General features: G+C 42.5%; 1 protein-coding gene across 4 annotated transcripts in view; it reads right to left on the reverse strand.

Moving 5' to 3' along the window:
* LOC129696663 (cAMP-specific 3',5'-cyclic phosphodiesterase 4D) overlaps nt 1-21914 on the reverse strand; it is a 221791-nt gene that overhangs the window by 10443 nt on the left and 189434 nt on the right. For all 4 annotated transcript variants that reach the window (XM_055634790.1, XM_055634770.1, XM_055634780.1 and 1 more), the window contains one exon: nt 11097-11335. In XM_055634790.1, the coding sequence (XP_055490765.1) occupies nt 11097-11335 (239 nt within the window). The remainder of the gene's footprint in view (nt 1-11096; nt 11336-21914) is intronic.

Below are 21914 nucleotides of genomic sequence, written 5' to 3' on the forward strand. Positions count from 1 at the left end.
TTGACTTTAAGAGCGAGCTAATTAAACTTAAACCAGGAAAAGTACATGACTGGAAGCCAAATGTTTTATGTGTCATTCCTAACTGTCACTGTATGTCATGTTGTAACTTGCGGGTGGAGCACCATGGCAAATTCCTTGTATGTGAATACTTGGCCAATAAAGTTATTCATTCATTCAAACTGAAAGTCAGGGGAGGCTAAGTTTCTCCAAAATTAGATTGCAGAAACTCTAGGCCGAGATGCTCCATCCATGGCTGCTCCTCTTATCACACTCATTTCTGGATAGGCAGAAGTTATACCTAGCTAAAATCAGAAACATTTAATTAGCGTCTGGATCCAATCAGATACAACACCTCCACTTCATTCTCACTGGAGTTGTGCTGAGATTATATTAGAGATGCTTAGATTTTCAGACTCTGAATGCTGGAGTGATTGTAAAAGCAGTATGATATCTTGCAATATGATATTGTTAAATTCAGAAATAACATCAAACTAAGAAATAAATTTGAAGAGGATGCAAGAAATCAAAAATTAGTTAGATAAAATATGCAAATCAATGGGATATTTTAATATTCATTAACCTAGCTAACTTTTTGTTTGGATAGTAATAAGTGTCGAGTGCCAAGTTGGCCTGTTTCCGTGCTGTAATTGTTATATGGTTATATGTTATATAGAAGTAAGCTTGATGGGAATTGACTATCATTTTTGTTGATTTGGTTTAAAATGTGTATAATAAAAACGATAGAATTCTGAACTTTGGGTCAAGGACATTCCATACTTGACCTACTGCCTGTGGTTTCTGTCCATCTGCATCTACACAGTACAAAAACAAATGGCTGAAGGAAATTACTACATCCCATCTCAACCCTTGTGTGATGGATGGCAGAAGCAGAGCTGAGTCTGTGACAATTTGATCTTAGCCCTATCCCTGCAATGCCCCGACAACGTTTCACAATCTGCCTCCCATTAGAGGCTGTAAAAAGGCACTTCAATCATTTTTGAATTTCTTAAGTATGAAAACTAGTATATCAGGTATACACAGTATGAAATCTTCAAATTTTGAAAAACATCAACACCAAAATAATTTAACACATTTATTTCAATAACAAGTAACAAAAATAATTTAAATAAAGTAAGTTGAGCAAGTATTTCACTTTTCCCAACAGGATTGGTGAACCTATTCATCCAAGGGTCATGTTCCTACGTCAGTCCTGCCTGGCACTTTGTTGGGAAACGGAAGTAAAATCCATCCAGAATGTCCCTTCAGGGAGTATTTGCTTCACTGTTGGACTCTTTGCTGAATCCAGCAATGAGGTAAACAGTCAGATGTCCCAGCACATGATCCTCAGATTGTATTGGCTTCCTAAAGTGTGAAATGGTGTCTGAACTTGGCCCAAATAATAGCAAAATCGTGAAGAACAAATCAAGAAGTCATGTGGAGCAGCCACAATGGGCCAAATCGCCTAATTTTGCTCCTATGTCTTATGGTCTATGTTCATGTAATGTAAAATCCTAGATAAGCCTCATCATCAAAAATAAATCCTACCCTGTGCCATATGATACAAAGTCTGTGGAATTGAACTCAGAAAATATTGCAAATCAATAGCCTATTTTATATATTTCTCATTTTTCTTTTTAACACCAGTACCCGAGATATATTTCAGACTACAGGGCACGAAAATGCAGTGAAAAGTCACAAAATAGATTCTTAAGAAGTAATTTTAATCTACACCACCCAATCTGATGAGATTGGTTTGATTGCCCATATTACACATTGATTTATTTTAATTTCCATTGACTAAGATAGAATTAAATCTTGGTGGGGTATTAAGGAAGATCCCAAACTCAGCCAATCATTTTTATCTGAAATAAAGTACTTCCAATAGCTGTCAACCCTAGTTTTATTGTGATTAAGATCGCACTGAGTTGCCACTTATTATAAAAGGATTTTATGAAACTACTGGCAGTGCCCCCACTGGAAGAGAGTCCAGATGTAACCTACGGATCACAGCCCTTTTAATGGGCATTCCATCGGTCAGAATTGCCCAGACCTGCTCTCCAGTTTGTCATGTTTGACTCCCCGAGGCACAATAAAGATTCCACATGGAACTTCGGAGTCAACGTTTACAATTTCATAGAACATCGGAGATCAAAGGTCAACGAGAAATCAAAAAGGTAACCAACAACCAGGGTAAGCCCGGTGTGGGGTGTGGGTGAAGTGGTTGTTTCTGTTGGTGTGGGGTCAGGCTGTTGCAAATCAGGCAGGCAGTGACTTTCTCGCATTTGTAGTCAGATAGGCCATGTCAGGCCAAAAGAATATACCTCTTGCATATTGAAGGGTTATTTCTGCAGCAAGATGGCCCCCATGGACAATATCAAAGTACTTGTTGCGAAGAGACTTTGGGATAACTGCCTTATGTCCTTTCATTATAATGCTGCCTTGAATGACCAGTTCGTCGCGGAAAGGATGGAACGGGTGGATAGCCAGTTTGGTGCTGTTTGTCTGGCCAGCCGCGGTGGATGACAGTGGCAAGCAATTGTAGCGTTTCGTCTGCAGCTGTTTGTGCCACTAGGATGTCTAAACCCCGAATGGAAGGCAGGAGACCATCATGACCCCTCGTGCTCATCATCAGACAGGTGTTTCTCGCAGGTGGGGCGAGGTGCCTGTGAGAGGGTGTAGCAAAGTGCATGTCCTTACCGTGTTTGTAGGTTAGTCTGATGTCATACTTCTGTAGTTCCATCATCATGAGTTGTAAATGAGCTGGTGCCGTGTGGATCGGTTTACTGAGGATACTGACCAGGGGCTGGTGGTCGGTTTCAATCGTGATCGGGTTGCCAAAGATAAAGTCCTTGAATTTATTACAGGCAAAAGTTACCGCGAGTAACTCCGTCTCGATTTGAGTGTAGCGCTGTTCTGTGTCGGTCATGGTACAGGAGGCATAGACGAACGGTCTGGGATCCTTTGTGTCGTCTTGTAGGCAAGCAGCGCCCAGCCCATACTGGGAGGCATCACAGGTGAGGGTGACGGGTAACCTGGCATCGAAGTATGTGAGGGTTGGGGCGCAAGACGTTAGTTGTTTGAGGGTTTCAAATACCCTTCCTGGGGCTGTAGGTGGTTGTCGAGGTGCTGTTAATGTTTGTTGCGGGGATCTATAGAAGGCATGGACATCGTAGGCAGAGTGGGGTTCCCAATCCCAGGGATTTGGTATGGGTGTCAGTGTACTCAGCAACCTGGCAGGCACGTTCAACCTTAGCTAGTGTGAGCTCCTCATCCCGGAGTAGTTCATTTCTCACCTTGTCATTCAGGATGCCATATACGAGTCTGCCGTGGAGGAGTACATCACGGTCCTGGAAGTGGCATCTTGCAGCGATGATCTTCAGGGCACCGATGTAGGATTCGACCATTTTGCCCTCATGTTGGCTATGGGATAATAATTTGTGGATTCGCCGTCTCCTCTCCGTAGGCTCATACCCCACTTCTGACACCATGTTTGAGAATGATCCACAACACACATAGTGAAAGGTTAGTATTTATTCCATAAGTAATCCAGAACATTTAAACTGTCAGCCATTCATACCCAGCTCAGTGTGGCTTCTCAGATCTGGCTGACCTTGTTAGTGTAAACATAGAAACATAGAAATTAGGTGCAGGAGTAGGCCATTCAGCCCTTCGAGCCTGCACCGCCATTCAATATGATCATGGCTGATCATCCAACTCAGTATCCTGTACCTGCCATCTCTCCATACCCCCGATCCCTTTAGCCACAAGGGCCACATCTAACTCCCTCTTAAATATAGCCAATGAACTGGCCTCAACTACCTTCTGTGGCAGAGAATTCCAGAGAGTAGTACTGTGTAGTACCGTAATACCATATAATAGGTGGCGTACATATATGTGTAGTGGAGATTATAAATGGCAAGGATTAATAAAGGTCAATCAACTAACACTATTAACTCATTTAACGATTCATCCTTCATCAGCTCAAGCAGAAAATACAGAACAGATTTCTGAAAGAATTGGAATTGAAAAACCTGGGAATTATTATATTTCCTAGTGTTTTTCAAAATTTGACATAATTGTGAAACTCCATAGCTGGACAGAAAAATGAAGAAATCAACAGATGAAGCTGCATCTGCGGAGGCAAAGGGATGGCCGATGTTTCGGATCAAAATCCTGCATCAGGGTTGAGAAGGTAGAGGAGAGATTATCAGTTATAAATAGGTGAGAGATAGGAGTGATGCAGTGATTGCAAGATGATAGGTGGAACCAGGTGAGGAGGGGGGATTATGTGCCAATGAAGTCAGGCAGGAGGAGGGGGGTGGGGTGAAGGTAGAAACTGAGGGGCAATGAGTGGAGATTCAAGAGACTGCTTACTTATCAGATTCCAGCATCTGCAGTTGTTTTTGGGTTCTTTTCTAATGATCTAGGCATTGCTGGAAACACCAACATTTTTTGCCCATCTCCAATGCTCTTAGGAAGACAGTGATGAGCTGTTTCATTGCAAAATTACAATTATTTTGGTGAGGATACTCCCACTGCTCATAGGCAGGGGAGTTCCAGGATTCAGAACTAGTGACCAAAAGCATCTTCCTTTGTACATAATAGGAACTACCCTCTCCTGCCTTGGAATGAAAGGAAGCCATTTTCCATTTGTATCAGGGCTCCTTGATGCCCCAAGAGCAACCTTAATGTCATGGGCAATCAATCTGAATGTACCTCTCAAATTCAGCTTATCAGTCCATGACAGGTGCATCAGCCTAGACCAAGGTTATGATAAGTCTATTGTCTGGGGATGAAAAGCCCTAGAGAAACACTGGGCATTACTGGGAAGTACATTAATGATGAATAAGTGTTGCTTGATACCTCTGTTTATAGCTGCCTTCACTTTGCTGATGATTAAGGTTAGAATCAATAAGCAATAAGATTCATACTGCTTTTTTGAATAGGCATCATTGGACAATTTCCTCATTGTCACAGAGGTGAAATTATAGCAATTGTTTGCACAGCTAGGTGCCATGGCAGCACCAGAGACCCGGGTTCGATCCTGACTACAGGTGTTGTCTGTAGGGAGTTTGTATTGAAGATAGACACAAAAAGCTGGAGTAGCTCGGGGGGACAGGGAGCATTTCTGGAGACTGACGTTTCGGGGCTAGGCATTTCCTGTGACCGCATAAGTTTTCTCCTGGTGCTCTAGTTTCTTCCCACAAAGACGTATAGGTTTGTAAGTTAATTGGCTTTGGTTAAAGTTGTAAATTGTCCCTAGTGTGTAGGACAGTGCTAGTGTATGGGGTGATTGCTTGTTGGCACAGACTCGGTGGGCCGAAGGGCCTGTTTCTGCTCTGTATCTCTACAATCTAAAGGCCAGAATTGCAGCTAGTTCTGCAGCACAGGTCTTCAGTGCTGTACTTCAAGTGGTGTCTGGCTCAATGATCTTTGCTGTAACCAGTGCTCTCAACAGTTTATGGAGTGAATGAAGCTAGTTGGACTTCAGTGGAAATCAATCCATTTGCAGGACAGACCCATGCAGGCTTAAGCTGTACCCATCCACTGGATTCATTTTAATTCTCTAAATCTCGCCTGTTCTAATTACTAAACCACAAACTACATTATCCTTAACATTACCTATTTTAGTGCAGCTTACTCATATTCCTTAAATCCAGATGATGGGCGATTGATAAAATTTATAATTAGATGAAGAATTTGAACCTGAAGGTTGCTCAATGACAGGAAATGTTCCAACATATGATAAATTTAGTAAACATGGTTTGGATAGCTTGAAGGTTTGAAGCTTTCCAATTTTTGCTCATATCACAGGTTTGTCCATGATCCACACATAATGTTTTGAAAACGTTACAATTTGTGATATTAGCAAGATAGTTGTACATGCTGGGTTACCCATTTGATTTTCCATCACCTTCCACAGAGCTGTCTCAAATTCACCCACATTTTCTGGTTGCTTGGAGGATAACTTCATTAAAATGTTCTAATGATAGTGCATCAAACTGGCATGTGGCCAAAATATTGCAGCTAGGCCAAGCAGAAATCAAAGTATGCTGAAAGAATACACAAGGGTCATAGATTCAGCTGCATAGTTAATAAATTTTACAGAAAAACAGAGAATCATGCAATTATTCAGAAGGTCAGGCTGCATTTGCAGGGAGAGAAGCAGGTAACATCTCATTCTTCAGAATTCTCAGAGAATTCTTAAAACAGAATTATCCTCACTGGCATTTAGGGTTTTCTGGAATCTGGCTGATATATCTTTGTACAAAAATAGTGGCATATCGAGAGCAATATAATGGGAAATACATAACATTACACAGATTTTCCTGTTTTAGTGGGAAGTTCAAACTTGAAGAGAAGAGATCACTACATTGCTATTGTTGAAATTAGGATCGCTTGATTGTAATTATGTATAGTCTTTCCACTGATTAGATAGTATGCAACAAAAAAAAAAGCTTTTCACTGTGCCTAATATTGACATGACACATGCAATAAAGTAGACTAAATTAAAAAACTGCACTAAGGATCGTTGAAGCTACAGGTGCACAACCTTTTATCCGGTGTTCCAGAAACCGAAAAGCTCCGAAAACCGGCCATTTTTTCCAGATGTCGTCTGCGCACCAAAGCTCGCGTTTGGCGCCAAACTTGACCCAAAACGACCCACGGTCAACCCAGGTCTGTACTACTGTAGCGGCTGTCTCCTCCCTGGAGACCGGGAGACGCTTAAACATCTGTAAATCATTGCTTAAATGTTAGTCAGTTAGTTTGGAGGGCTTTTATGTGAAGGGGGGTGAAGGGGTAAACTTTAATTCTTAGTCCCCTACCTGGTCGGAGAGGCGGGGAGCGGTCAATGCCTTACCGGGTCGCCGTGCAGTAAGCTCCGCAGCGCAGTGGCCGGTGGGGCTGTGGGCGACGCCGGTTGTAGCTCCGACCCCGGCAACTCTACCCCTGGCTGCGAGGTGCTCCAAATCCAGCGCGGCCCGCGGCCGGACGCCCCAGCTCCGCAAATGTCGGGAGTCGGCAGCGTCGTAGCGCTGGGAAACCAGCGGGGAGCGGGCAATGCCTTACCGGGTCGCCGTGCGGCAAGCTCCGGAGCGCTGTGGCCGCCGACACACAACATCGCGGAGCGTCGCTGGATTTGGAGCCGCGCAGCCAGGGGTAGAGTTGCCGGGGTTGGAGCTCCAACCGGCACCGCCCGCGGCCGGACGGAGCCCCCAGCTCCGCGGCTCCAAATCCAGCGACGCTCCGCGATGTTGTGTGTCGGCGGCCACAGCGTTCCGGAGCTTGCCGCACGGCGACCCGGTAAGGCATTGCCCGCTCCCCGCTGGTATCCCAGGGCCGCGCTGGATTTGGAGCCTCGCAGCCAGGGGTAGAGTTGCCGGGGTCGGAGCTACAACCGGCGCCGCCCGCGGCCGGACAGAGCCCCCAGCTCCGCGAGGTTGGGAGTCGCCGACCAGGTAGGGGATTAAGAATTAAAGTTTCCCCCTTCACCCCGACTCCACCACCACCACATAAAATCCCTCCAAACTAACTGACTAACATTTATGCAATGATTCTCCCGGTCACCGGGGAGGAGGCAGCAGCTCCAGACTTTTCAAGCCGCCCGCGCTACCTACCTAATCTACGCTAAAAATCTTCCATTCTGAAATCCGAAAATGTCCGAAATCCGACAAGTGTCTGGTCCCAAGGCTTTCGGATAAAAGGTTGTGCACCTGAAGCTATTTGTATTATTTTCCTTCGTTCTTTTCAAAAATAGATTTTAGCTTTCAGACTGCTGGAAGATGTAAAAGTGTGTCTTTAATGGGGCTCTGCCCACACTACTGATGCACTTATCCCCACCAATTATCATATTCATAAGTTACATATATGCATATGCTCCCTCCCACTTATCTCAGTCCCACCCAACTTGGATTCCTAATTTTACCTTGCGATGATCAAGTTCAAGTTCATAAGGTGCAGTGCAATGTAATTTACCATGCAGCGTTGCAAATAAAAGGGGACACAATACACAACATAATTCAACACAGACATCCACCACAGCGTACTTCATTGTGGTGGAAGGGAATACAGTTCAGACTCCTCCTCCTCCCTTGTTCACCCATGGTTGGGGCCCTGACCCTCTGTGGTCACCGCCATGGACGGCCCAATGTTGAAGCCCTCTGGTCGGGCTGGTCAGAACGCTGTTGTCAGGACAGGTCGAGGCGAGCACAACCCAGTAATCATGAGAACATTAGAAGAAAAACTATGCAGCATTTATGCCGATAATAAATTTGATGATTGTATTGATTATGTTTTTCTTACAGCTTCTGAACCTTTACATAGCAACACAGAGTAATGGTGCAGGCGATCGTCTAGTGATATTTGAACCTGGAGGTTGGGAACTAACAAACGAGGTTGATATCCAGTGTTCAAATGTGTAAGAAATAAATCAGAGTTCCCATTACACTTTTTCCATTTGATTTTAATTTACTTACCATTATGCTGTATTTATCGTAAGTACACGTATAGAAGAAAATAATAGAGATGAGGTTATAGGGAGAGTTTGCGCTGGCTAGGGCTGTATTCCTTGGAGCGTAGGAGGATGGGACACAAAAAGCTGGAGTAACTCAGCGGGACAGGCAGCATCTCTGGAGAGAAGAAATGGGTGATGTTTCGGGTCAAGAGATTATATTATTGAGGAGAAAGAGTAGAGTTATAAAGATGGGAAAGATTTAATAGGAATCTGAGAAGAGACGACTTTTTCCACACAGAGGGTGGTAGGTATATTGAACGAGATGCTGGAGGAGGTAGCTTAGGCAGAAACTATAACAACAATTATTAGACATTTGGACAGGTAGATGAATAGGAAAGGTTCAGAGCAAGGGTACCCAACTTGGGGTAAATTTACCCCGATGGGGTAAATTTGGTGATTCTGGATTGTACAAAATTTTTCTCATTGACTGACTGCGTTTGATTCTGGTGTACCGGTATCTGTTCATAATTAGTTGTTCATAAATAAGTGAAATAACATTGTTATGTGCTAATAAAGTGCCATGGGGTAAACGGTACAAAAAGGTTGGGAACCCCTGGTGGGCCAAATGTGGACAGGTAGGACTAATGAAGATGAGGCACCTTGGTTGGCACAGGCAAGCTGAGCCAAAGGGTCCATTTCCATGCTGTATGACCCTTTGACTCTAATCGATGCAGTTAGAATATAAGGCAGTCTGAGCACATTTTCACAACATCTTTTGCACAGGAAAACTGTTTTTGACAAAGCTTTGAACAAAACCGAGCAAAATTTGCTTTTCTTCTGATTTCTGGTTATCAGGGCTACAATGTCCTTGCAAGCAACGATCGCAAAACCAGCATTTCCACTTTAAAAGGATATTTCCATTACAAATTCTTAAGTATTGATTGTCATGAGCACCAACTACACAATATTCATTAATAATTTCCACCCACTCAGAAACAATCAGTGTTGGAATGTCATCAACAATTGCAATAGTAAATCAGCTGAATGGGCCATTCCCGCGTGATCGAACCCGAATGTTACCATCTTAATGAGCTCAGTTCCTCGTAATCATTGTCAGTGCTGACAAATACGCACACTCTCTTAAATTGCTGTCAAATGGCAATCAGAATGTATCTATCTTGTCAGTAGAGTTGTGTCATTTACATTGGCAATTTGTCCACTTTATCTTAAGGTACAGCTTATTTCATTTCAAATGATTAATGTCTCAGATGCATAATTTATACACATAACATTAAAAATAAATCCAAATAAGATTTTCAATTTCACAGTAGTTATCAAAGTGGCAGATACAGAGCAGACAGTTCTGCAGTTTAAACCAAATGATTGCCATAGTTCTCATAATCAGGCATGCAACTATATTGAATAAATTTTTTTTTAAATCTGTGTCATGTCCATTCACACTTGTGTACACAGAATCTCCCTGCTAATTTAACATCATAAGATCCTGTAAAGATTTAACGCATAATAGAATTTATCACCATATTGCTACTGGCAAAATTCCAGCTGTAAGGTTCAGCCGAACCATCTACCTACTACGGCACTGGTTACCAGCATAAGTGACAGCATTTGCAGAATTTCAGTGGTAGACAAGCAACAAGGCCTTTTTGAACAATCATTCTTATCTGCACCACACAGCTCTAGCAGAAAGTCTGCAGAGTCGGTATGGACTTGGTGGGCCGAAGGGCCTGTTTCCACGCTGTATCTAAAGTCTAATATGGCCTTTTCGAACGAGTGTTCTTATCTGCACCTCACTGCTCCACTGCTCAGCTGAATGCTGTATAGAACCCAAGATCCCGGTGTAGTCTCCTGTTCTATCTGTGGACATTCCTACCTCCCTCAATCCAGGCCGAACTATGTCATTGTATCGGGACAGTTCAATAACTTTTAGCTTCTTGCTTTTGATCTCCCCAACCAGCTTCAACCTTCTTTGTAAAACTGTGTTGGTTTCCCAGGGATTCATTTCTATTTTTAAATATTACATTATATTCAAAGGCATTTGTGGTTCCTATGTACTTGAAAATAAATGCAATTATTGTTTTAAAGTATCAAGGGGAAGTAGAGAGAGCCTGAAATTGAAATGAAGTCACAGCTGGGAGATAGCCATTCTGTAACGATGAATAGCAAGACCTAATCATGGCCAGTAATCCACTGGCTGCCATGGACATTTGGGGGCTGAATGGACCACACTGATAGGCCTTTGCATTGATCAGCTGGGGGCTTATGCCAAAGATCAAACTGGAGTAAACAACATAAATTAGATGTCGTGCTGTCAGCAAACTCAAGCAGCTCACCTGTCATTGGGCATTTTGCCCCAAAATTCCACACCAACCACGTCCATATCTACAACATATTTTATTAAGGTAAGTAAGCTGGATACTCGACAAGAACTGACTAGTTCAAGTAATTTGCCACCTCATCCATCTCAAAAGACAGGTTTGATCCTAATATTTAACCAAGATCGCCATTTGAAATCATCTCTATCGAAGATATGTAATTGCATTATAATAATCTGAATTATGAAAAAGACAACCTTTTGACAGCTTCAAAACTGAGGATCACAGGTCGTTTCAATGTTATTTACCTTGTGTTGTCTGCAGCAGTGATGGCAATCAAAGGAAGAGTCTTCAATGGAAGAGTTGTTGGTCTTGGTACGTGTTCTGATTCTGATTTTTTTTCTAGGTCATATTGTTCAGCCACTCTGAAGGCTAGTGGTGGAAGTTGCAGAGCATGAAATGATAGCCTTCGTACAAGATATGGTTCCATTGATGAACTAAGTGCATCCAACTCCAAATTAGCAGGCTCCCACATCTCGTCTGTGCTCTGCAGAAAAGAAGCATAATTATATTAATTATAATTAATAACAAACATAATCTGCAACAAGAACCATTGTCTTTATCTTTTTCAACCCTCGCAGCCTGTGTTATAGCCAAGCACAACAACCATCTCCATTAAAGACACAAAAGACACAAAGTGTTGGAGTAATTCAGAGGGGAAGATTTACAATGCAAGTTTTTATTTACTCAGGGGATGGTAGGTGCCTGGAATGTGCTGCAGGGGAACTGGTGGAAGCAGTTGCAATGTTTAAGAGGTCTTTAGATAGACACATGAACAGTCAGGGAATGGAAGAATATGGACCAGGTGTAGGCTGATGCGTAGCTTAAATTGTTATCCTGTTCAGCATAGACACTGTGTACTGAAAGGCCTGTCCCTGTGTTATTCTATGTTATACTGTGTTATGTTCCCAGGTGCAATATCTGGTGTAGCTAGGGCATCACTTAATTCAAGTAAAATTCTTGCACCTTAAAAATAGTCATATCATCAAGAATTTCTAGGCTAATATCATTGCAAATTTACATTAACCATATCTGGCTGTAGAGTCATAGAGTGATACTGTGTGGAAACAGGCCCTTTGGCCCAACTTGCCTACACTGGCTAACAATGTCCCAGCTGCACTGGTCCTACTTGCCTGAGTGTGGTCTATATCCCTCCAAACCTGTCCTATCCATAAACCTGTCTAACTGCTTCTTAAACATTGGGATAGTCCCAGCCTCAACTACCTCCTCTGGCAGCTTGTTCCATACACTCATCGCCCTTTGTGTGAAAAAATGTCCCCTCAGATTCCTATTAAATCTTTTCCCCTTCACCTTAAACCCATGTCCTCTGGTCCTCGATTCCCCAACTCTGGGCAAGAGATTCTGTGCATCTACCCAATTTATTCCTCTCATGATTTTATACACCTCTATAAGATCACCCCTCATCCTCCTGCGCTTCAGGGAATAGAGTCCCAGCCTGCTTAACCTCTGCCGTTTGCTCAGACCTTCTAGTCCTGGCAACATCCTTTTTTTGTGTGAAAATATTTTTTTATTGGAGATAGGTACATAATCTATTACATCATTACTGTCTTACATTTTTAAATTGATAATATTGTCGGTTATTATTACATTGTCTCCAATACTTTTTGCCTTTTTCTTCATTTTTTTAAAACTAGATAGAACTAAAGAGATAGATGAAATAGAGGAAGAAAAGAAAGGAAAAAAAAAAAAAAAAAAAAAAAAAAAAAAAAAAAAAAAAAAGGGGGAAAGAGATAGTTAAAGAAGAATGGAAAAATTTATTAAAATAAAAAACATCGTTCGAGATATGTTCGTACATTTCAGAGTGTAGCATTTCATCCAATCTTTAGCCCGAGTGCTAGTCAGGTTCCTGTGCTGAACTATTCTGACCCTTTAAGTAATCAATAAAAGGAGACCATGTTCCAACGAATAATTCCTGTTTGTCCAACAGGGAAAATCTGATTCTTTCCACGTTTAAGGTCTCCGTCATTTCTATAATCCACATTTTGATTGTGGGGGCCGTAGGGCCTTTCCAAAATTTTAGAATTAATTTTTTTCCTGTTATTAAACTATAATCAATAAAGTTCTGGCAACATCCTTGTAAATCTTTTCTGTGCCCTTTTAAACTTGACAACATCTTTCCTATAACATGTTGCCCAGAACTGAACACAAAACTCTAAATGTGGTCTCACCAACGTCTTATACAACTGCAACATGACCTCCCTTCTATACCCAATACTCTGACTGGTGAAGGCCAATGTACCAAAAGCCTTCAGAGTAAATTTGCAATGATATTAGCCTAGAAATTTTTGAAAATATGTACTATTTCTGAGGTTCAAGGATTTTTCTCAGATTAAGTGATGCCCTAGCTACACCAGAGACCATGCACCAGCACTCCTTGATCCCTCTGTTCTACAACACTCCACAGAGCCCCACCATTCACTGTGTAGGTCCTGCCCATGTTAAACTTCCCAAAATGCAACATATCACATTTCTATGTATTAAATTCCATGTACTTCCCTTGCATCCTCCACATCACTAGCCTGGATTGAGTAGACATTGCCCTCGGTCCTTTCTGCAAACCCTGTATTTCACTACTCTTTTCACTCGCCTCCTCAGCTATTGTTTCAGGATAAACTACATTGCTTGTAAGGTTAAATTGGACAATATATCTGGTCCATACATTGCATGTTTATATGCCTGAACTCCATATGCACTCTCCAATGGCAGGTTTTGCAACTAGAGTACAACTTCATAAAATTAATCTTCTAATTTTGAACTGTTAAATATGCGCTCATTACATTATCACTGAATGTTAAATAAAGTAGAAAATTCTATATAAATTAAGCTGAATAATTACAATAATTATAATTTGTGGTATATTGCTCAACAAACCTTAGATGCAAATTTCATTTTAATAAATGAACAATCCACTCGACCCCAAGAGTAAATGTAATATGGATTTGCCGGAATTATTTCAAAGATGAGGAGTGTTTGACCGATAGGCTTGGCTTCATTGAAGGTTGTAAGCTTGCGATCAGACCTTTGAGGCATTGATTGACAAGGTAGATGTCACCAACGCATGGAGAATATAGAAATCCGGAAAACAATCTCTAGATGGAGGGCAGCTATTTAGGGCTCAGAAAGGGAGAAATATCTTCATTCAGAGAATTGTAAATTTTTCAAATTTTCAGTTATTGTACATAACAAGGTTAGGTTCAAAATATTTTTGGAAAATGGACTTAGAAGTGGAAATCAGATGAGAAGGGGATGTGAAGTACATGATTAGACATGACATTACAGCTTGGAGTAAGCTCGAGGATCCATCTGACCTCCTGCCATTTCTGATCTGATGTTTTTTTAAATTCCTGTAACTGCTTGAAAATGCAGCATTAATTAATGCTGTGAGCAATGTAACTTCCTGTGCATTGACGTGATATCTGAACTGCAGATCTGTCATCTGTCAACATTTAATAGGAAGTACAAGTAAAAGTCGCATCATTCAAAGACAACTGATCTGATTGAATATTTTTGTGGAATGGGTTTAATAACTTATAAGTCAGCACTTTGTTCAATGTTCGCAAGGATCAAAATTTACATGAGTTATTTTAACAAGGATTGCTTACGACATTATTTTATAATATATTCTTGGTTACCCTCTGGAGCTTTTGAATAAAGCTAACTAGTGTTTCATGTCAATATCAGCAACAACTCAAATGTGCAAGTTTCCAAAGCATTGACATTGTTTTTGATTGACAGTTGCAACAAGGGAGCATTACTCTTGAAACAAAGAAAAACGTCAGTTCAATCAGCTCTGAATTAATTAATTAACCCTTCTCAAGCGTGACGCTTCCGTAATTAACTGGCATGTTTGGAATTGCATCAAAACCAATTCCAACCGAAATATCACCACATATTTTAAGCACCCTATAACGCAATTATCAGCTTTTGGACAAAACCTACATAAAATCTTGCGAGACTTAAATATTTAAAAAAATCACACGGGATTTTCATTTTATTTGCAAAATCTAATAATACCTCTAAAAAAATTTCTGCCAATTATTTGGCTTCTGCTGGTGAGACAAACTCTTGTTAATCAAAAATAAAATACTGTTGTTTCTGGAAATCTGAATCAAATATTAAAAACATGCTAAAAATACTCAGCAAGATACGTGGTGAATGATAAGGAATTGATAGGATGAATTTTACTTTCCAAATACAGAACTGTCATAGAGATACAGCACAGAACTGTCATAAACTCCATAGATTCATACAGCACAGACACAGGCCTAACTTGCCCATACCAACGAAGATGACCCATCTGCACTGGAGTTATAGAGTGATACAGCGTGGAAACCAGCTCTTCAGCCCAGCTTGCCCACTCTGACTAACTTGCTCCATCGACACTAGTCCCACGCCTGCATTTGGCTCATATCCCCCCTAAATCTTTCCCATCCATGAACCCATCCAAAATGTTGATTAAATGTTGTTACAATACTTGCCTCAACTACCTCCTCTCCAGTTCTGTTTAGTTTATTGTCACGTATACTGAGGAACTGAGAAACATTTTTGTTGCGTGTTATCCCATCAGCAAAACTACAATACATGATCACAATCAACAATGTAGTTTCTTCAATGTGTTGAAAAATGCTGTTCAGGTTCCAATTAAATATTTCTCTCATCTTAAAACGATGTTCCCGGGTTCTTGATTACCCTACACTGCGCAAAAGGCTCTGCTATTTCCATCATGATCTTATACACCTCTACAAGGTCACCACTCAGAAGCCGGTGCTCCAAGGAATGACGTCCTAGCCTGTCCAACCTCTCCTCACTTCTTGGGCCCACAAATCCTGGCAACATTCTCGTAAATCTTCTCTGCATTCTTTGCAGCTTAACAACATCTTTCCTATAGAATCTTTGTTCGAGGCATACCATGGCCCTATCCCCGAACTCTACCTCCACTACATCGACAACTGCATTGGTGCTACCTCCTGCACCCACACACAACTCACTGATTCATCCATTTCACCACTAACTTCTATCCGGCACTCAAATACACATGGAACAATTCCGACATTTCCCTACCATTTCAAGCCCTCACCATCTCCATCGCAAGTGATAGATTACTGACCGACTATAAACCCACTGACTCTCATGGCTATCTGGACTACACTTCTTCCCATCCTGCTTCCTGTAAGGACTCCATCCCCTACCCCCAATTCCTCCTTCTACGCTGCATCTGCACCCAGGATGAGGTGTTCCAAACCAGGGCATCGGAGATGTCCTCATTCTTCAGGGAACGGGGGTTCCCCTCCTCTACTATAGACGAGGCTCTCACCAGGGTCTCTTCTATAGCCCGTAACGCTGCTCTCATTCCCCATCCCCCCCGACTCATAACAAGAGCAGAGTCCCCTTTGTTCTCACCTTCCACCCTACCAGCCGTCACATACAACAAATAATCCTCCGACATTTTCACCACCTCCAATGGGATCCCAGCACTGGCCACATCTTCCCATCTCCTCCTCTGTCTGCTTTCCGCAGAGATTGCTCCCTCTGTAACTCCCAGGCCAATTCATCCCTTCCCACCCAAACCACCCCCTCCCCTGGCACTTTCCCTTGCAACCACAGGAAATGCTACAATGGTCGCTTTACCTCCCCCCTTGACTCCATTCAAGGACCCAAACAGTCTTTCCAGGTGTGGCAGAGGTTCACCTGCACCTCCGCAAACCTCATCTATTGCATCTGCTGCTCTAGGTGTCAGCTGCTCTACATCGGTGAGACCAAGCGTAGGCTTGGCGATCGCTTCGCCCAACACCTCCATTCAGTTTGCAATAACCAACCTAATCTCCCGGTGGCTCAGCACTTCAACTCCCCCTCCCATTCCAATCTGACATTTCTGTCCTGGGCCTCCTCCATGGCCAGAGTGAGGCCCATCATAAATTGGAGGAGCAGCACCTCGTATTCGCTTGGGCAGTTTGCACCCCAGCGGTATGAACATTGACTTCTCCAATTTCAGGTAGTTCCTCCTTTCTCCTCCCCTTCCAGCTACCCCTCAACCCCCTGTCTCCGCCTCTTCCTTTCTTTTTCCCACCCCCGTACCCTCACATCACTGAAGAAGGGTCTCAACCCAAAACGTCGCCTATTTCCTTCGCTCCGTATATGCTGCCTCATCTGCTGAGTTTCTCCAGCATTTTTGTCTACTTTTCTATAGAAAGGTGGCCAAAACAGAACACAATATTCCAAATGTAGCCTCACCAACTTCTTGTAACATAACATCAATATTCTATACCCAATACCCTGATGAAGGCCAGTGTACCAAAAGCCTTCTCGACCACCCTACCTACCAGTGACGCCACTTTCAAGGAACTATGTACCTACACTTCTAGATCCCACTGCTCTTCAGCACGCCCAGGGCCTTGCCATTCACTGTGAAGGTCCTGCCCTGTTTTGATTTCCAAAATGCAACACCTCACACTTATCTTAATTCAACTCCAATAATCATTCCTCGGCCCACTTTGCCCAACTGATCAAGATCCTGCTGTAATTTTTTGTTAACTATCTTTGCTATCAACTATACCACCCATTTTCATGTCATCTGCAAACTTCCAAATCGTGCCTTGTAATCCTCATCCAAATTGTTCAAATAAACATAGAAACATAGAAACATAGAAAATAGGTGCAGGAGTAGGCCATTCGGCCCTTCGAGCCTGCACCGCCAATCAATATGATCATGGCTGATCATCCAACTCACGGCAAACAACAATGGAGCCAGCACAGATCCCTGTCGTCACAGGCCTCCGGTCTGAAAAAAACAAACTGCAACATCATCCTCTGCTTCCTTCCATAAAGACAATTCTCTACCCAGTCAGCTAGCTCTCTCTGGATCTGGATCTTATGTGATCTAATCTTCCAGATCAGCCTGCTGTGTGGAACCTTATCCAATGCCTTGCATATAGACAACTTCTATGGTTTTGCACTCATCAACCTTCTGCTGAATTTCCTCGGTCTCCTCAGGAAGTAGAGGTATTGGTGTGCCATCTTGGCTGTCACATCAATGTGGTTGGTCCACGACAGATTGCTGGTAATATTAATGACACGGAAAGGTGAGGCTTTCAAGTCCAGATGTTCGAGTAGGGAGTCCCAAATAAAAGAGAGACCTGGAAAATGCATATCCAGTCTACAAAACCTATTAAACCCAAAGGCATGTTTACATGCTTTGTCATACATCATATTCGTTGTTAATTGTAATCTGTTGTAAGGCAAGCTCTGTGTAAATAGATAACAGTGTAATTACAAGCATTAGTCATTAGCATGTGTTTTGCAATCTATACCTGGAAAGGTTACAGAAAATGCTTTCTGAAATTGATGCCGTACTGCCCATCCTGACCAAATTGGCAATCTGGGCTAGTCCCATTTGTCTGCATTTGGCCCAAATCCCTCTAAACCTTTCCTATCCATATATCCATCCAAATGTCTTTTAAAAGTCATAGTTGCATCTGCTTCTATAGCTTCCTTTGGCAATCCTACCACTGGAATTCCAAATGCTCAAATGCCTCTTTCCCATTGGATCCCAGGACATCTTAGTCATAATATCTCCATGCCCTATCACCGCCCTCCTCCCTACCATTTATTTTAGTGTTCACAAATAGCTAGAATGATTTTATGCTATTTCTCGTGTAAGAAAGAACTGCAGATGCTGGTAAAATCGAGATAGACAAAAAAATGCTGGAGTAACTCAGCGGGTGAGGCAGCATCTCTGGAGAGAAGGAATGGGCGACGTTTCGGGTCGAGACCCTTCTTCAGACTGATGTCAGGGGAGGGGTCGGGACAAAGATAGAATGTAGTCAGATACAGTAAGACTAGTCGGAGAACTAGGAAGGGGAAGTGGATGGAGAGAGAAAGCAAGGGCCATCTGAAGTTAGAGAAGTCAATGTTCATACCGCTGGGGTGTAAACTACCCAAGCAAAATATGAGGTGCTGTTCCTCCAATTTGTGCTGGGCCTCACTCTGACAATGGAGGAGGCCCAGGACAGAAATGGCAGATTGGGAATGGGAGGGGGAGTTGAAGCGCAGAGATCAGCTGGGTTTAGATGGACTGAATGGAGGTGTTCAGCAAAATGATCGCTGAGCCTGCGCTTGGTCTTGCTAATGTAGAGAAGTTGATCCATGGAACAACATTAGATCCTAGAGGGTGCAGCTATGTTTACAGTATTCATCCTGCAATGCTATTACACACTTCCTATATGATACGATAAAACTTTATTTATACCAGGAGGGAAATTGATTAATTATCACAGAAGTACTAATATAATAATAATAATAATAATAATAATAATAATGGATGGGATTTATATAGCGCCTTTCTAGATACTCAGGGGATAACTCCATTTATATTGTTAATTTAAATAACCTACACAAATAATCACATGATCTAAATGGTTTTTTTTATGTTTGTATCCAGACAGTAGGAGGGAATTATCCATTATAGAAACATAGAAAATAGGAGTAGGCCATTTGGCCCTTCGAGCCATTCAATATCATCATGGCTGATCATCCAACTCAGTTTTGTGTACCTGCCATCTCTCCATACCCCCTGATCCCTTTAGCCACAAGGGCTACATTTAACTCCCTCTTAAATATAGCCAATGAACTGGCCTCAACTACCTTCTGTGGCAGAGAATTCCAGAGATTCACGACACTCTGTGTGAAAAATGTTTTTCTCATCTCGGTCCTAAAAGACTTCCCCTTATCCTTATTATGGCCCAGTGAAGACGATAGGAGCATAGCATTAGGGAATGATCTGGGAGGTAAGCATCCCTGGAATCCAGGAGAAGGTGGCAAACTCAGTCCAAAATTAGCCTGGCAATAGGAGACAGAGGGTGATTGTAGAAGGTTGTTCTTGTGATTGGAAGCCAGTGTCCGGTGGTGCATTGCAGGGATCAGTGCAAATATGATTAGTAAGTTTGCAGATGACACAAAAATTGGTACCGTTGTTGAGACTGAGGAGGATAGTTACGGGATACAGGACGACATTGATTAGTTGACAAGAGGCGCAGAGCAGCGGCAGATGGAAGATAATCACAAAACGTGCATAATCTTGCAATTTGAGAAGATAACTAAAGATAGGATACACACAATAAATGACAGGGCTCCCGAGAATACTGATGAATAAAGGGACATTATTGTACAAGACCAAATATCTCTGAAAGTGACAGCACTGATGGATAAAGTGGTGAAGTCAGCACAGGGAAATTTGCCTTCATTAGCCGGGAAATATAAGAACGGGGAGATTATGGTACCAATCTATGAAACATTGGTTAAGCCACAGTTGAAATATTATGCACACCTTTGGATTGTAAAATAAACATGGAATGGTACAGCGCACAAAGGGGCCTTTTGACCCACAATGTTTGTGCTGAACATGATGCCAAGTTAAACTAATCTCATCAGACTGTACATGATCCATATTCTGTGTCATATCTGCCTCCATCACCACCTCTGACAGTGTGTTCCTGTACCCACCATTCTGTGTGTAAGAAACATGCCTCACACATCTCCATTAAGCTATCCTCCTCACCTTATGCCCTCTACTTGTGGACATTTTCACTCTGGGTAAAAGGTTCTGACTCTCTACCCGATCTATGCCTCTCAATTGTATATACTTCTAGCAAGTCTCCCCTCAACCTCTGATATTCCAGAGAAACAAATCCAAGTTAACAAACTTTCCCAATAGCTAAAACGCTCAAATCCAGGCAACTATCTGATAAAATTATTCTGCACATTCTCCAAAGCCTCCAAATCTTTCCCGTAATGGGCAAAGAGAACACCACATGATACTCCAAATGTGGCCGAACCAAAGTCCTATAGAGCTGCATCATGACTTCCTGATTCTTAATTTCAATGCCCCGAACAATGAGGGCAAGCTAACTAAATGCTTTCTTAACCAACCTATGTACAAGTGCTGCCACCTTCAGTGAATTATGAACTTGAATTTCACAATTCCTCTGCACATCAAGGCTGTTAAGGGTCGTGCCATTAACTGTATCTTCTCTCTCTCTACATTCAACCTCCCAAAGTGCATCTCATAGAAACATAGAAAATAGGTGCAGGAGTAGGCCATTCGGCCCTTCGAGCCTGCACTGCCATTCAATATGATCATGGCTGATCATCCAACTCAGTATCCTGTACCTGCCTTCTCTCCATACCCCCTGATCCCTTTAGCCACAAGAGCCACATCTAACTCCCTCTTAAATATAGCCAATCAACTGGCCTCAACTACATTCTGTGGCAGAGAATTCCAGAGATTCACCACTCTCTGTGTAAAAAAATGTTTTTCTCATCTCAGTCCTAAAAGATTTCCCCTTTATCCTTAAACTGTGACCCCTTGTTCTGTATTTCCCCAACATCGGGAACAATCTTCCTGCATCTAGCCTGTCCAATCCCTTAAGAATTTTGTAAGTTTCTATAAGATCCCCCCCCGCATTCTAAATTCTAGCGAGTACAAGCCGAGTCTATCCAGTCATTCTTCATATGACAGCCCTGACATCCCAGGAATCAGTCTGGTAAACCTTCTCTGTACTCCCTCTATGGCAAGAATGTCCTTCCTCAGATTAGGAGACCAAAACTGTACGCAATACTCCAGGTGTGGTCTCACCAAGACCCTGCACAACTGCAGTAGAACCTCCCTGCTCCTATACACAAATCCTTTTGCTAAGAATGCTAACATACCTTTTGCTTTCTTCATTACCTGCTGCACCTGCATGCCTACTTTCCCCCCTCAACTCCATTCAAGGACCCAAGCAGTCGTTCCAGGTGCGACAGAGGTTCACCTGTATCTCCTCCAACCTCATCTATTGCATCCGCTGCTCTAGATGTCAGCTGATCTACATCGGTGAGACTAAGCAGAGGCTGGGCGATCGTTTCGCCGAACACCTCCGCTCGGTCCGCAAGAACCTACCTGAACTCCCGGTGGCTCAGCACTTCAACCCCCCCTCCCATTCCACATCCAACCTCTCTGTCCTAGGTCTCCTCCATGGCCAGAGTGAGCAACACCGGAAATTGGAGGAACA

Source organism: Leucoraja erinacea, chromosome 1 (genome assembly GCF_028641065.1).
Source record: "Leucoraja erinacea ecotype New England chromosome 1, Leri_hhj_1, whole genome shotgun sequence".
NCBI classification, from domain to species: domain Eukaryota; kingdom Metazoa; phylum Chordata; class Chondrichthyes; order Rajiformes; family Rajidae; genus Leucoraja; species Leucoraja erinaceus.